This window comes from Leuresthes tenuis, unplaced genomic scaffold (genome assembly GCF_036924035.1).
Source record: "Leuresthes tenuis unplaced genomic scaffold, fLeuTen1.0.hap1 SCAF_19, whole genome shotgun sequence".
Lineage (NCBI taxonomy): Eukaryota > Metazoa > Chordata > Actinopteri > Atheriniformes > Atherinopsidae > Leuresthes > Leuresthes tenuis.
Window position 1 is genome coordinate 1,435,705 of NW_027325373.1, and position 14,898 is coordinate 1,450,602.

General features: G+C 46.5%; 2 protein-coding genes across 2 annotated transcripts; both read right to left on the minus strand.

Moving 5' to 3' along the window:
• Positions 1-7,555: 7,555 nt before the first annotated feature.
• Positions 7,556-9,821, minus strand: thap1 (THAP domain containing, apoptosis associated protein 1). Its single transcript, XM_072371700.1, has 3 exons — positions 9,610-9,821; positions 8,835-9,027; positions 7,556-8,065 (listed from the first exon to the last, which is right to left on the minus strand). The coding sequence occupies exons 1-3, from the start codon at positions 9,678-9,680 to the stop codon at positions 7,682-7,684; spliced, it is 648 nt and encodes a 215-aa protein (XP_072227801.1). The 5' UTR covers positions 9,681-9,821; the 3' UTR covers positions 7,556-7,681.
• Positions 9,822-13,590: 3,769 nt separating this feature from the next.
• Positions 13,591-14,871, minus strand: LOC140277199 (uncharacterized). Its single transcript, XM_072372139.1, has 2 exons — positions 13,978-14,871; positions 13,591-13,894 (listed from the first exon to the last, which is right to left on the minus strand). Exons 1-2 carry the CDS (start codon positions 14,515-14,517, stop codon positions 13,730-13,732), a joined length of 705 nt encoding a protein of 234 aa, XP_072228240.1. The 5' UTR covers positions 14,518-14,871; the 3' UTR covers positions 13,591-13,729.
• Positions 14,872-14,898: the final 27 nt, after the last annotated feature.

Consider the following 14,898-nt stretch of genomic DNA (forward strand, 5'->3'; position numbering starts at 1 on the left):
CTTTCTGCAGTTCTACGTTTTGATCATTATTATTTTCCAGTTATATTTTCTGGTTAAATTTCTCGAGCAGAATAAAATCAAGCTCTAAAACACGCGTTACATGGCTTTAAATGGCTTTAATCTCTTCGGTGCACATGAAGGATTCCCTGCTTTTACAGCCATTTTTACTCCTGCACAGCAGCCTCGAGTTTCTTTTCAATAACTGTTTGTTTTGGATGCTGCAGAGCAGCCAAAATGCAAAAATCAGCATCAGATACAGAGGAGACAGGACTTTTAATAGGCTCTACTCAACAAAAGTCTGGGAGAAGTCCCAGTGATGAGGCCTGCATCCTGATCATGGATAAACCGGAGCTTTTTCCGCCATCTTGGACATGCAGAGGACAAAAACCGTCTGATTCCTGCAGAGCATCATTGGTCTGATATCCTTCCTCCTTTGTGCTACAGCCAGGCACCGCTCCAGAGTTTTTCCATTAGTGAAGACCCACGTCATGCCGAAAAGCTTTGTAGTGCACGTGTGTGCTCTTTAAACTCTGTAATGAGGTCATTCTCAGATGTGACCGTCCGTTTTTTGTTTGCCCAAGAGGCCAAAAGTTGGGGCTGCGAGACTCCTTTTGCATTTCTTTCAGTGACTCAGCAGGACCCAAACGGATCGAGTCTGTCCCTGGAGGAACTGCAGAAATACTTTATTAATTCAAACATTTATTTGTCTTTAGACTAAAGGAGTTTGATTAGCTTCAGGTTTAAGGGCAAACAGCTTATTTTTGTCCACGGCAGATCACTGCCTGCCCACACGACTTCTGTGGGAGTGGCTCAGAAATGGCTGTAGGAAGCAGCCACTTTGCAAAGGTTAACTCCAGTTATGAATGTGGCAGTTATCATATTTATATCCTCCTGGCACATTCATGGAGGCAGTAGCTATGTCCTGTTATATCTGTCCGTCCCTTTTCTTCTGCTTATCCAAGCTCAGGGCAGGGATGCAGCAGGTAAGGAGGGGAACCAGACATCCCTCTCCCCAGCTACACTCTCCAGCTCCTCCAGGGGATCCTGAGGCGTTTGGCCGTGGCCAGAGGGGAGATGTAATCCCTGCAGTGAGTTCTGGGTCTGCTTGGGGCCTCCTCCCAGTTGGATGTGCCAAAAAAACCTCCAAAGAGAGGCGTAGGACCACCTAATCAGAGGCCCAGGCCTCAGCTGACTCCTTCTGATGTGGATGTCAAGCAACTCGGTTCCAAGCCTTCCCTTAGATATAGAAAGTCTTCATCTTATGCCTGAAGCTGAGCCCAGGATCCCTCAGAAGACAACTATCCATCCCCTGCTCCTTCCAGCCATCACTCATCAACAATATTTGCTGAAACTCCTCTGCTTGAGGCAACAGTCCACAAATTAAAAAGACTAACATGTTTCTGTATTTATCAGACGCTTTTATCCAAAGAGACTTACAAATGAAGATATAACAGCTTTATAAAAAGCTAACAATAAGCTAACAATAAGGTAACAAAAAGCTAACAATAAGCTCCATAGAAGGAACCCAGGAGTCCGACTCTGTCAGAGGGGACAGAGTAGAGATAGGGTGCAGGCATAGAAGGAAGAGCAGAAAGATAAAGAGCAGAGATAGAGGGGGGAGGGAAGTACAAGGTAAGTGCTGGGATAGGAGATGCTCTCTGAAGAGCTGGGTTTTCAGGAGCTTCTTGAAGATAGACAGGGACGCCCCTGTTCTGGTAGCGCTCGGTAGGTCATTCCACCATCGTGGGACGACACATGAACAGAGTTTGGATTGTCTTAGGCGTGGTGTAGGAGCTGCTAGACGACAATCCTGGGACCAACGGAGGGACCCAGTTGGGACAGAAGCCTTTGCAAGAGCCTTCAAGTAGATGGAGCCGTTCCATTAAGCTCTTTGTAGCTAACATCAGGGACTTGAACCTGATGCGGGCGGCTAAGGGCAGCCAGAGGAGCTCAATGAACAGAGGGGGGGCGTGTTCTTTTAGGCTGATCCAAGACCAGACGCACCGCCGCGTTCTGGACCATCTGCAGAGGTTTCACAGGCTGGAGACCAGTTAGGAAACCAGTTAGGAAACCAGTTAGGAAACCAGTTAGGAGACCAGTTAGGAGACCAGTTAGGAAACCAGTTAGGAGACCACTTAGGAGACCAGTTAGGAGACCAGTTAGGAGACCAGTTAGGAAACCAGTTAGGAAACCAGTTAGGAGACCAGTTAGGAGACCAGTTAGGAAACCAGTTAGAAGACCAGTTAGGAAACCAGTTAGGAAACCAGTTAGGAGACCAGTTAGGAGACCAGTTAGGAAACCAGTTAGGAGACCAGTTAGGAGACCAGTTAGGAAACCAGTTAGGAGACCAGTTAGGAGACCAGTTAGGAAACCAGTTAGGAAACCAGTTAGGAGACCAGTTAGGAAACCAGTTAGGAGAGCAGTTAGGAGAGCAGTTAGGAGACCAGTTAGGAAACCAGTTAGGAGACCAGTTAGGAAACCAGTTAGGAGACCAGTTAGGAGACCAGTTAGGAAACCAGTTAGGAAACCAGTTAGGAGACTAGTTAGGAGACCAGTTAGGAAACCAGTTAGGAGAGCAGTTAGGAAACCAGTTAGGAGACCAGTTAAGAAACCAGTTAGGAGACCAGTTAGGAAACCAGTTAGGAAACCAGTTAGGAGACCAGTTAGGAAACCAGTTAGGAGAGCAGTTAGGAGAGCAGTTAGGAGACCAGTTAGGAAACCAGTTAGGAGACCAGTTAGGAAACCAGTTAGGAGACCAGTTAGGAGACCAGTTAGGAAACCAGTTAGGAGACCAGTTAGGAGACCAGTCAGGAGACCAGTTAGGAGAGCATTGCTGTAGTGAAGGTGGGAGATGCCCATGGCCTGCACCAGGAGCTGGGGGGCATGTTGGGTTAGGTTTGGTCTGATCTTTCTTATTAACATTTCCATCCATGTATTTTCTATAGCTGCTTAATCTATTCCAGGAGGCCCAGATGGTTCCCAGTCCATTCCAGGGCCAACACACTCACTCCTGGGGTCACCTCAGAGCCACCAGCTGACCGTCTGTTTTGGTTGGTGTGAGGAAGTCGCTGTGCTGTAGGAGCGCAGGCCAACATATCTCACTGCCAGGTTTACTCCAAAGGGCTGATTTCCACTGAAGGGGGAAAGATAACGTATAAGTCTGGATGGAGGCATGACTCGGGTCTTTATTTAGCAGCTCAAAATATCTGAATACGGTCGAGTTTAAACAATAAAGCAGTAAATGTGTGTGTGTTTGTGTGTGTTTACAGTGTGTGTTTACAGTGTGTTTGTGTGTGTTTGTGTGTGTTTGTGTGTGTGAATGTGTGTGTTTGTGTGTGTTTGTGTGTGTTTGTGTGTGTTTGTGTGTGTTTACAGTGTGTTTACAGTGTGTTTGTGTGTGTTTGAGTGTGTTTGTGTGTGTTTACAGCAGAAATTCTTGCCTATTTTCTTCCAAACTTTCTCATTACATCAGGCAGGAATTAAACTGTCAGACGTGACTCAAAACAAAAACACACCTCGACCTGCTAATGCTGCACCAGACACACACACACACACAGACACACAGACACACACACAGAGAAAAGGTGAAACCGTGCAGTTACTGTGCGGTTGCTGTGCGTCATAGCGACGCCCTTTAACCCCACAGGAGTGATGTCATACGGTCTCCACCCTGGAGTGCGTCAGGATGACTGTAAAAGACAGAAACCCAGACACAACAACACAATAACACAACAACACAATAACACAATAACACAACAACATGTTTCTGTTTCCTGAGCCGACAAACAACCTGAAGATCATCATTAATCTAAGGCAACAGAACAAATCTGCAGTCCGACCGGGACCTGGAGGGAGTGGAGGTTCAGTCCAGAGCGTCCGGAGAAGTGAGCAGGAACAGTTTCCTCCAGAGTTTAAAGTTTAAAGACCCGTCCCAATCCAGACTGACACCAGAGAATTCCCTCTTTATGAGATGATCACAGACAGATTAAAAGATGAAAGATTCATAAATTCTCAAAGCTTTCAGTCATTCAGAACCTTTGTGACGTCAGGGCCGCGGAAAAGTGGTGACAGGGACGGGCTTCCTGAAATAAGAACAGAAATAAAGTCTTTCGTGGGTTTGGGGGTCGAAAAGAATAGAATAAAGCAGCATCCTCACCCTTTCAGCCTCCCCCCTCAGCAGCAGCATCCTCACCCTTTCAGCCTCCCTCTCCCCCCTCAGCAGCATCCTCACCCTTTCAGCCTCCCCCCTCAGCAGCATCCTCACCCTTTCAGCCGCCCTCTCCCCCCTCAGCCTCCCCTCTCCCCCCTCAGCCGCCCTCTCCCCCCCTGTATTCCTCCCCCGCTCCGCCCTGAGGGGGCTCGTGTGTTTTTAGGAAAGAGCAGATTATTGGGATCAGCCCGATGCTGCGGGGCAGATTTTAAACTCATGCCAGTGTTTATATTTATTCACGTCGTCATTAGCATCGTTCTGCTAACCTCCATTTACTCCGAGAGCGACGGCGCTCGCGGCTGAACGAGAACAGAGGGAAGAGAAGAAGAAGTGAAACTTTGTTGTTTCTATTTGGGTCAGAGGATGAAGAGATTCATCAGCAGCAAACATCAGAAGAGAAGCTGAGGAAACTGTTCATCTGTCCTCATCCAAGTGTCCTCAGAGGGCAAAAGGTCTCAGATGATGGCTCAGGCTGGATGATGCATGTTCAGAATATATTATATATCATTTATATCCTCACAGCTGTGATTATTCTGTATGTTTTATGTTGAATTAATGATATTTTTCTGTCAGTTTCCATGAGCCTTTAAAGTAAATCTCTGTAGGACTGTGAAAGCACAGCTTTTATATCTTTACTGAACGCAGGAATTAATTAACCAGACTTTTATTTCAGGGATTGTTTTATTTTTTCTTGGAAGTTTTCTTTGTTTTGGTGTTTTCTGCTGAAGAAGAACACTTTATATTCTGTGACTGGCAGCTTTCTGCGTGTTCTGTGCGGAAATGTCACAAAGTAAGAATGTAAAATAAAAAACGTGAAGCAAACCCAGTGTTGCCCCTGGTGATGGAGGCAGCAGCAGCAGTGCATGCTGGGAGCTGTGGGTCGTCAGGTGTTGCTTAATGAGAGCCGTCAGCCCGCAGCCTGCGGAGCTGCGCTGTGTGGACAGGCCGACCTTGTGTTGCGCCTCAGGGTCGCAGCTTCAGACAAAACATGTCCACCTGGATCCAACTCAGCTGCACAGGGGCCGGTTCACCCGAGGAGGGTCGAGGTCATGAGGAGACACCGACACCCCGCCGAGAAGCACCACGAGCTGCGGCTGAGGCGCTCAGAGGCGAGCGGAGAGAAGACAAATGTGTTCCTGCAGCCTCACAAGCAGCAGGGCGACCACTTTAAGTTCGTCCAGAGGGCCTCAAAAGCCTGGCCGTCTGCACGCTTTACCATCTAATGGCAAAAATGAGTTCTTTACGTTGTTAAAGCAGCATCCCGTCGATGCTGCAGTGAACCCTGGTGGCAAAAACCTTTCAAAGGGATGCAAAAAGGGCCAATTATGCAGAATGCATTGTTACGCTGTCAGAACATCACATTCTGCTGACTTTTTAACTAGAATTCATTCAATGTACAGTAAAAATCAAACTGTTTCAGTCAACAAACCACTCAATACAGCAGCTATTAGTCTGCCTCTTGGCATTTCTTATCACCAATCAGGCCACACTGAAACCGCCCCAGAGCTCTGACTCACAGCTCTGTGCTGCCCCCTGCTGGCAGGAGGCTCCATTTCTTCATGGTTTCCTCTTTAATTAAAAAGTTTTTTGGGTTTGTAACTTAACTGAATTGGATGAAATAACATAATTTGATTTAAAAAATAAATCACAGCAGCAACTAAATCCCTTTTAATGAGTTTAAAATCTGCTCAGTGAGACAACGGCTCATTAAAAAGTTAAAAAAGCTCTTAATGAATGTTCCTTTGGTCCATTTGTTCTCAAAGTACTTTTACATTAAGCCACATTTAACACAGACACTCTTTTGCAGCCCTTCTCTGTTTGAGTTCTGCATTTATTCACACACACACCAGTAAATGCATCAGTCTGCACCCTCCTTTTAACACGTGTTGCAGCTGAAAATCAGGTTTAATCATTTAAATGTCAACACCCTTGAAGATGAGTTTTTAGTCTGATCTGAGCTTCCATGTATTAAACTCTCTGCTTTTTGTTCAGGCCACAGTCTGAGTGCAGATCGCAGTCGTCCTTCTCGTATTTAGGGGAACTGGAAAGCTGCCTTCGGTCTCTTTCCCTGATTAATGCCCTTCTTGCCCACTCTGGGACTTTTAGACGGCCCCCTCCTCGCGGGTTTCTTTCCTCTCTCCATGGATTTAGTGCAGAATGGGATTATCAAGGCTTCAGATATTTATTTTAATGACTGATCTCAACAAAATAGTCAAAAATCATGTAAAATCCCAAGAAAATCCAGTCAAAAGAGGGCCTTTATTTACCTTCTCCCAGTTACAGGATGAGAAGCTCCATCAGGAAGGCGTCTTAGACGCAGATCTCTGCTTAATCAGCTTTTCCAGAACACAGCAGTCAGACTGAAAATGAAAATCTAAAGTAAGTGCAGGCCTCAAAGATCCAGTCTGAACATCATGAGGACGAACTGTTGCTCTGAGGAAACTCAAAGGAAAACCGATTCTTAACCAAAGAACACAAGAAGTCGGGTTTGCAGCTTAAATGCATCCAGTTTATGTTCGGAAAACAGTGGAAAAATAATCAGAGGAAACTTATCTTTAATAATATTCTGGAAAGATTCTTCAACACATGATTCTGCTCATCCTCAAAGAGAGTCTGCAGCCCCACGTGGGTCCAGGAAACGTGCACGCTGTGGGATACGTGTGCACGTGCAGCACGCTGTGTGATACGTGTGCACGTGCAGCACGCTGTGGGATACGTGTGCACGTGCAGCATAAACATATCACTGTGGAACCTAAACAAGGTCAACATTTTTCCTCTAAATGGCCTTAAAAAAGTGCAAAATATAAATGTCCGTTCACTGAGAGCCACGCCGTCCCGGGCGTTCACTGAGGGCCGCGCCGTCCCGGGCGTTCACTGAGGGCCGCGCCGTCCCGGGCGTTCACTGAGGGCCGCGCCGTCCCGGGCGTTCAGTTTGGGCCTCGCCGTCCCGGGCGTTCACTGAGGGCCTCGCCGTCCCAGGCGTTCACTGAGGGCCTCGCCGTCCCAGGCGTTCACTGAGGGCCTCGCCGTCCCAGGCGTTCACTGAGGGCCTCGCCGTCCCGGGCGTTCACTGAGGGCCTCGCCGTCCCGGGCGTTCACTGAGGGCCGCGCCGTCCCGGGCGTTCACTGAGGGCCGCGCCGTCCCGGGCGTTCACTGAGGGCCTCGCCGTCCCGGGCGTTCACTGAGGGCCGCGGCGTTCACTGAGGGCCGCGCCGTCCCGGGCGTTCACTGAGGGCCACACAGCGAGATGACGAGCCCGCCGCGGCGAGGCAAAGTGAGGTGAGAAGCTCGCTTTACTTTTAGCAGCAGAGTTTGATGAGAAAGATCCGGTGGTTTTCTTTAAAAAAAAAAACACTTCATCCCACAACGAAAAGAAGAAGAAAAAGTCTACTAAAAATCTAAAAAGTCGTTTCACTGCAACCAAACACACAGAAAAGGGCCCAAAGGCTCAGTTCCACTTCTCCTCCTCATCACTCGATGCCTTTGAGCGCATGATAGATGTATTTGGGTAAAATCACGTATCCTTCCCCGAATGCAGGCGGCGCCTCGCTGCCGGACCGCGGCGCCTCGCAGGCAGTCTTCAGCCTCTTCAGCTGCCTCTCCTGCCGCCGACACTTCTGCTGCGTCGTCTTCAGCTTCTTCCTCAGATGCTCCACCTGCTCCTCCAGCTGCTCGATGCGCTTCTTCTGCTGTGCCGAGTCCTCGGCGGTGTAGTTGTGGTCGCAGGTAACCACGGCGACGCCGCTGCAGAGGTCGGGCAGGCTCCTGCCGGGCTCCTGCTTCATGGTGGGATCGGAGGGCAGCGGGAGAGGGAAGTCCATCTCTGAGGGGAAGGCATCCTCCAGGGATTCTGACTGCAAGACAGAGAAAACGTTCACAAGCTGCTTCCTCAACGAACTACGATCAACTCTACCTCCCTGTGACTCCGCTGCAGCGTGTTGATGATAAAAAACACAGATTCATGCCTGCTGGGGCCTGAACGATCAGATATACCCGACCAGAGGTGGGAAATAAGCCCCTTTTCTTATAAATCAGACACATAACACAGCAGGTGCCAGTTAAGCAATAATAATTTAAGTTAAAAACAGTTAAATATTAATGATGATAATTTCATTGTAATTCTATAGGTTTAGAGTATGTTGGTTTAAAATACACAATTAGTAATGTGTAAAAGGTTCAAAAATGTTTCTATGCTCTAATTTCTATGACGCGACGTCATTATATAACGTTAGCTACGGTAGGCTAATTGACTGTGTGTACTTAAGTTTTTTGAGTCAGAACATGGTGGAAGCAGCAGTCTTTTGACCGTGCGGCAGATCTTGTAATTTGCTTTGTTGTTTTTAAGTAAACATTCTAAAAGACCAAGGAAGCTGTCATGTCTCGTCGCTCGCGTGGAAAAAGAGTGTTTCTTTTTTGACTGACTCGAGAAGTGGTGCAGAAAAGAAGAGATAAAGGAGTGCCGTTACAGCAGGAAATAATCTTACAGCCAACTGAAGAGTAAAAACCTGCTTATTCAGTTCAGAGAACGTTCAACCAGCTTTACTGTAATGTTTTCTTTCAGTGAGATGTCCGGTTTGATTTCCTTCTGTGTCATTTCTTCTGTTCTGGAGGTGTTTGACTCACCTTACTGCTGAGGTTCAAACTGAACAGCGACGGCACGGCATTCTCCTTCAGCACCCGGTTGTTGCACTCTCTCTTGAAGCAGTCTTTGGTAAAGTGCTGTGAGCAGATGTTGCTGTACTTTGTTGGCTTGAAGTTGTTCCTCCGCATGGCAGCAACCCATTTACCACAAACATCTGGACGTGCCAGAGGAAACCTGCCAGAACCCATGAAGAAGTCACAATGACAGCATGAAACACTGTTTTATTTCTGCATCAAACAACAGGCTTCTAGCCTAAAACCAGACACTCATCAAACCGCTTCACTCAGATTACCTGCAGCTGCTCCGTAACTGAACTTATTGACATTCTGGCGATTATAATTGTGCCTTAGAGCGCATGCGTGATGTCATATTAAATTAGGTATTACAGTTATCTAAATCTGCTAAACAGTGATTACATTCAGAAACTTGAGAACACAGGCTGCCGCAGCGGCGACGTTGGTTAACTTTTGCAGAAGGGAACTGAGCAACTGACGGAGGAACTTTAAACATAAGATTAAGTGCTTTAAACACAGAAAAATTACATTTTTCAATGATCTGTGGTCTTATTTTACCAGTGAAATCTGCACACTGAATAATAGCTGCCTTCTGTCCTCTTCTACACTTCTGTGCGACTGACAACAATCTGGCAATCAAACACTTCTGACTCAGATGCCCATCAGCAGTGCGACACACAGCTTAAACACGCTTTCAAAGCTAATGCTAACTAGCTTCCATAAACACTTGCACTGAACTTACTTGTGGAATGAAATTTCTTTGTCTTTGTGGTAGCGGTTCTTACAGCCATACGCTGAGCACGTCTGAACCATGCTGGCAGTCCAGAAAGCATTTAATGACGCCCGGATAGCTACTCCGTGGAGCTCCGCTACTGTTTTTCCTCACACTCCGCAAAGGCGTCACTGCCACTAACAAAGATGGCGGCCAAGACCGAGTCACCTGACCTACGTCCTCAGATGTGATTGGTCGAGGTCAATGACGCGGTTGACAGGCAGGAGAAAGTGTTAGAAACGTTGTACTTTCGGACTTGTAATGACTCTGATAATAACTGTAACTTGATCTATGTAATAATTTTCTAATAGCAACTAAAATTAATATATATACAGAGAAATATTAACACTACGAAGAAAAAAAATTAAATTAAAAACGAGATTAAACGCTTATTAAAACCCCGAGCAACAAATTACACGTCCATTAGTCTCTGTCTTTCCATCACTTTCAAGCTCCTTAAAGTGATGCAATGAACAAATAACAGATAAAATCTAAATGAATGTTCCCAAAGTATCATGACGGATGTATCACTAAACATCAACCAATAGTTTCTTCCTTATTTTTCTTTAAATTATGTTTCCAGATGTGACTGTGCTGGTCAAAACCGAGATAAAAAGTAAAAATACATACCTTTTCAGACATGATGTCGGATAAAGGAGGTGTTTTCAACACAGTGGCTTGGTCTGAAGAGCTTTATTCAGCAAAAACAAGACCAAAAATGTACTGGAAACGTGAATATGATGTGCGAGTATAGTACTGTAGAAACAGTCCATTTGTTGAAAATACAAAAAGCAGAAAAGGCCACAAGGCTCTCAAACACTCTGTGGATTCATTTTCAGCAAACTGGGCCCAACATTCCTCACGAGCTGAAAGCTTATTTAAATGTGGCCATTTATCTATATACAGGCAGAAATAACGACCACGCTTAAACATATCATTACAGAGAAGGGAGAGAAAAATTAACACAAACCAGGAGCAAATTCTGATTATGGACATGGCATCACGTCCAATTTATGCATCAGCTGAAAAACTCAGGTGGAAACTCTACATAAAGCAGGTATTTTCTACACTGAATTCCTCTGAACTGAGGAAAAAAACAGTGAAAACCAAGGAGTAGATGATTGTTTTTGTTTGGTTCCAGGATCAACGCTTTGAATACCCTTTTCCATCGTTCAGAAGTCATTAAAAACATTAAGAATGTAACAAACAGTGAGTTATCAGGGTCTTTTTTTTAAAATCCAAGAATGCTGAGTTAGTTACAAGCACCACCTGTATCTCACAGCCTTATTCAGCCAATTTAACTGATTCAGGAGGAGTTTTCAACAAAAACAAAAGAAAAAACTGCGCCATAAGTCCCCAGATCTTCCATTTTAGGGTTCCTCAGCCCTTTATTCCCTGTTTCCAAAGCATTCATGAGACCATCTGCTGTCACACTGATGCATTAACTGAGGATTTTTTTCATTTTAAACTGCAGAATCAAACTGATCTACTTCAGCAGAGACAAAGGAAATTTTAGTTCAGCCTTTTTGAGTCTGAAAAGAGAAAAAGACTCCCGTCATGCTGCAGTATTAATGAGGCAGTTTTAAGGCAGCCAAGCCTTTTTTTTTGGTTTGAACGTTGCCACGGGACATCTTTCTGGGAAAAGTTTAAAGTCGAGGAGCTTTCATGTGCAGCTGGAGAGCATTGAGAGGAAAAAATAAGCACAATAATGTATTCCTGCCAGCTTTCCTCTCAGCTCTACTGTCTGCTGTAATAAGCTCCATAACAGCCTCTGGTTGATCAAGCCAGAAAGAGTCACAGCCATCAGCTGAAGACACTTTCAGTGCAAGATATGCGCCTGTGTCCAAACTTCCACATCTACAAGAAAAGGTTTGCTCCATTCAGGGCTGTGAGATGAAAACAAAGCAAAAATCTACAGTTTTAAAAAGCTGTTCTACGCTGAATTATAGTCAAATAGTTTGTTGATTCTCTGTTCGGTTTAGAAAATGTTGCAAAACAGCGAAAAAGTCTTAATCATCTGAAATGTCCTGTTTGGGCCAACATCAGACCACAGGTTGCAAGAGCTGGAGAGAAATGAAGAAGCAGTGAAGACAAAATAAGATGTTTCTGCTGAGGAAAATAAACTGATGAATAGAAAGCTAGAGGGGGGGGGGGGGGGGCAATAGATATCATCACAAGAGGAGTACAATTTAATCTCATGTTAAGACAACAAAAAAATTAAAGGAAAGGAAAGTGTAAGGTAATGAATCCTACTGAAAGTCTGTAAATACTGCATTACCCAGAAGCCTCTGGGGTCAGGATCTGTCCAGACCTAAGAGTTTTATCACATTCACAACTCAGTGAGAAGCTTTTGGGGGGGGGTACTTATGACAGGATATCTCTTGCAGCAAAGCCCTGAGGGACTTGTAGTTGGCTTCTCTCTTAGAATTGATATGTACCGCTATATAAAGATACTTCACACAGAAAAGCATAAGGTCAATGACAGTAAGCTGATACCGATAAAGCCCACCGAGCCTCTTCCCACCCACAGAGGGCTGAGCTTCACACAACAGGCTCTAATTTAAGAGGCTGTTCAGACCTGGCACCAACATCCGTGGAGGGGGTCAGATCACAGGTGAACAGCCCTAAATACAGGTGTGAACAGACTGGGTCTGGGTCCGGACTCACGGTGCATTCAGGGTCCGGACTCACGGTGCATTCAGGGTCCGGACAGACTCACGGTGCATTCAGGGTCCGGACAGACTCACGGTGCATTCAGGGTCCGGACAGACTCACGGTGCATTCAGAGTCCGGACAGACTCACGGTGCATTCAGAGTCCGGACAGACTCACGGTGCATTCAGAGTCCGGACAGACTCACGGTGCATTCAGGGTCCGGACAGACTCACGGTGCATTCAGGGTCCGGACAGACTCACGGTGCATTCAGGGTCCGGACAGACTCACGGTGCATTCAGAGTCCGGACAGACTCACGGTGCATTCAGGGTCCGGACAGACTCACGGTGCATTCAGAGTCCCGCTCAGCTTCAAAGCTTCCAAACTGTCACTCTGAGCACTGCTTTGTATTATATTTAACGGCATTAAATCACATGGGAACACCAGCTTTTCTGCAGGATGACCACAGTGTGAAACCACAGCTAATCTGTGCAGATAACAGCTGAAGGTCCACTGATAAGATGGGAAACATGTTAATATCTGAATAATTACACAGTCCAGTTAGTGTGATTTCATAGAATCACGAGCAGACCTGCTGACCTCCTGTTTGTTGCTCAGCTGACAGCCGGCTGTGTGACGTGGGTCACATGAGGTTACTGAGCGGGTAACTGAGTTTAGATCAGGGATGTCAAAGTCCGGTCCTGGAGGGCCGCTGTCCTGCAGGTTTTAGATGTTTCCCTGATTCAATGCACCTGAATCAGATCAATGCATCTTTAGCAGAGCTTAACAATCTTTTGAAGAGATCCATTTAATCTGAATCAGGTGCATTCAAGCAGGGAAACATCTAAAACCTGCAGGACAGCGGCCCTCCAGGACCGGAGTTTGACATCCCTGGTTTAGATGATAAGTGGTCAACCAGGACTAGATGTTGGTACCAAATGTGAACGGCCTCTTAGTGTCTGATCCTGAGTGATGCTTCGCTGCTGATCTACTGGGTCCAAAAACGTTGGTTTGAAAGTAAAAACTAGCCAGCTTTCCACTGAGGCTGCAACAGCCAATCAATAAAGAACCAATCAATCATCTTTCTGCAAAACCTAATCAACAAGCATCTATTGCTCTGTTCATTATGTGAAGCAGACACTTTGCAGCCAGCAAGGATTCATTTTACATCCAGCTGCAGGTTTGACTTTTCAGCAGATCAGCAGAGTCTGACCACTAAGAATCATCATCACCAGACGCCTCTCGGCCTGAAGCAGCGCATTAAAACACGTTACAACTGTTCAAAGACACCCTCCACCTTCTCCTTCTGCCTTTCTGATAGATGTCACCACTGTATGTATCTACAGCAACTATGAAGTCCTTGTAAGTCAAGTTCTTTCGTTTTCCCTTTAAATGCAAAAAGAGAAAAACTGTACAGAGTCATTTTCAGATGCAGATCTACTGCTCCCCCTCTTCTTTCTCATCCTCTTCCTCCTCCTTCTCCTCCTCCTCTTTCTCTCCATCACCTCCTGCTCCTTCTTTCTTGCCGTTGTTTTCTTTCTCTTTTCCGTCGCCACCAGCTTCATCCTCGGCTTCTTTAGATTCGTCGTCATCACCGGTGCCCTGAAATCACATTTTTTCATTAACTGGTAGATCTCAGTGTCAAATCGAGCAGCCACAGAGTCGATGGGGATACATCGGTGTACCTGCTTAAGCCGACTCCTCCTCCGGTTCGGGACCCGGGCCTTCATCCTCCGGGAGAGCGCCAGCAGCTTGTTGTGTCTCTGCCTCCTCTTCGCCTTCTCCGCCTCCTCTTTCCGCTTCTCCTCCGTGTGGTCAGAGTCCGACTCGTCCTGTCGCTGCAGCCTGCTCCGCTTCTTGGGCTGCACCATCCTTTTCGGGTGACTCCTGTCATTTCCCTCCTCATCGTCGTCATCCTCCTCACCGCGGCTGGACGACGAGGAGCTATCGTCACCGCCCAAGAACGAGCGCTTTCTGCGGGTGACGGACCGACTGTCGTCACTGGATGTTGCGCCGGACTCGCTCCGGTCCCGGTCCTCCTGCGCACTGTCTTCCTCTGGTGAGCTCTGGAAGTCGGATTGGGATCCAGAGGAAGAGGAAGAGAAGGAACCTTCGTCACTGTCGTCCAGAATAGAGGCGGGCAGGCCAATCTGCCGCTTCTTCGATGCGTCCACCTTGGTTTTTCGCATGGACGCGAACATTTTTCGCTTGTACAAACTCTCCATGTCTGCAGGGGGTACCGAAGACAAGTGACATTAAACAAAAAAACACTAAGCTTGCTGGGCGTAAACACGCTCACGAAACAGTTAGCTATCCACTACCGTCTGCGCATCACAACAGCATGTTATTTCGGTGTTAAAAGTCACAACATGGCCCCTCCGGTCGCCTCCGTGCAGAATTATTTCAGTCCGCTCCAAAAAGCGCTCCGTCCGCACAGATTAAACCACGAATGTCCTGCTAAAGAAGCTCCATTCAGCAGATTTTCTCTTAGTGAAGCCAACTGAGGCTATATTGGCTGCGTGTGTTTATTGTTGTGACCCTTGCTTCTTCTTCTTCTTCTTTTTCTTCCACTACTACTACTTCTTCTTCTTCTTCTACAGAATCTG

Excerpts from the sequence above, each read along its gene's own strand:
- thap1 (XM_072371700.1), bottom strand. The coding sequence starts at position 9,680 with ATGGTTCAGACGTGCTCAGCGTATGGCTGTAAGAACCGCTACCACAAA. Across the intron at positions 9,028-9,609 it reads AAAGAAATTTCATTCCACAA|GTTTCCTCTGGCACGTCCAG; the intron begins GTAAGTTCAGTG and ends GGGTTCTGGCAG. Across the intron at positions 8,066-8,834 it reads GTTTGAACCTCAGCAGTAAG|TCAGAATCCCTGGAGGATGC; the intron begins GTGAGTCAAACA and ends TCTGTCTTGCAG.
- LOC140277199 (XM_072372139.1), bottom strand. The coding sequence starts at position 14,517 with ATGGAGAGTTTGTACAAGCGAAAAATGTTCGCGTCCATGCGAAAAACC. Across the intron at positions 13,895-13,977 it reads GGAGGAGTCGGCTTAAGCAG|GGCACCGGTGATGACGACGA; the intron begins GTACACCGATGT and ends ATGTGATTTCAG.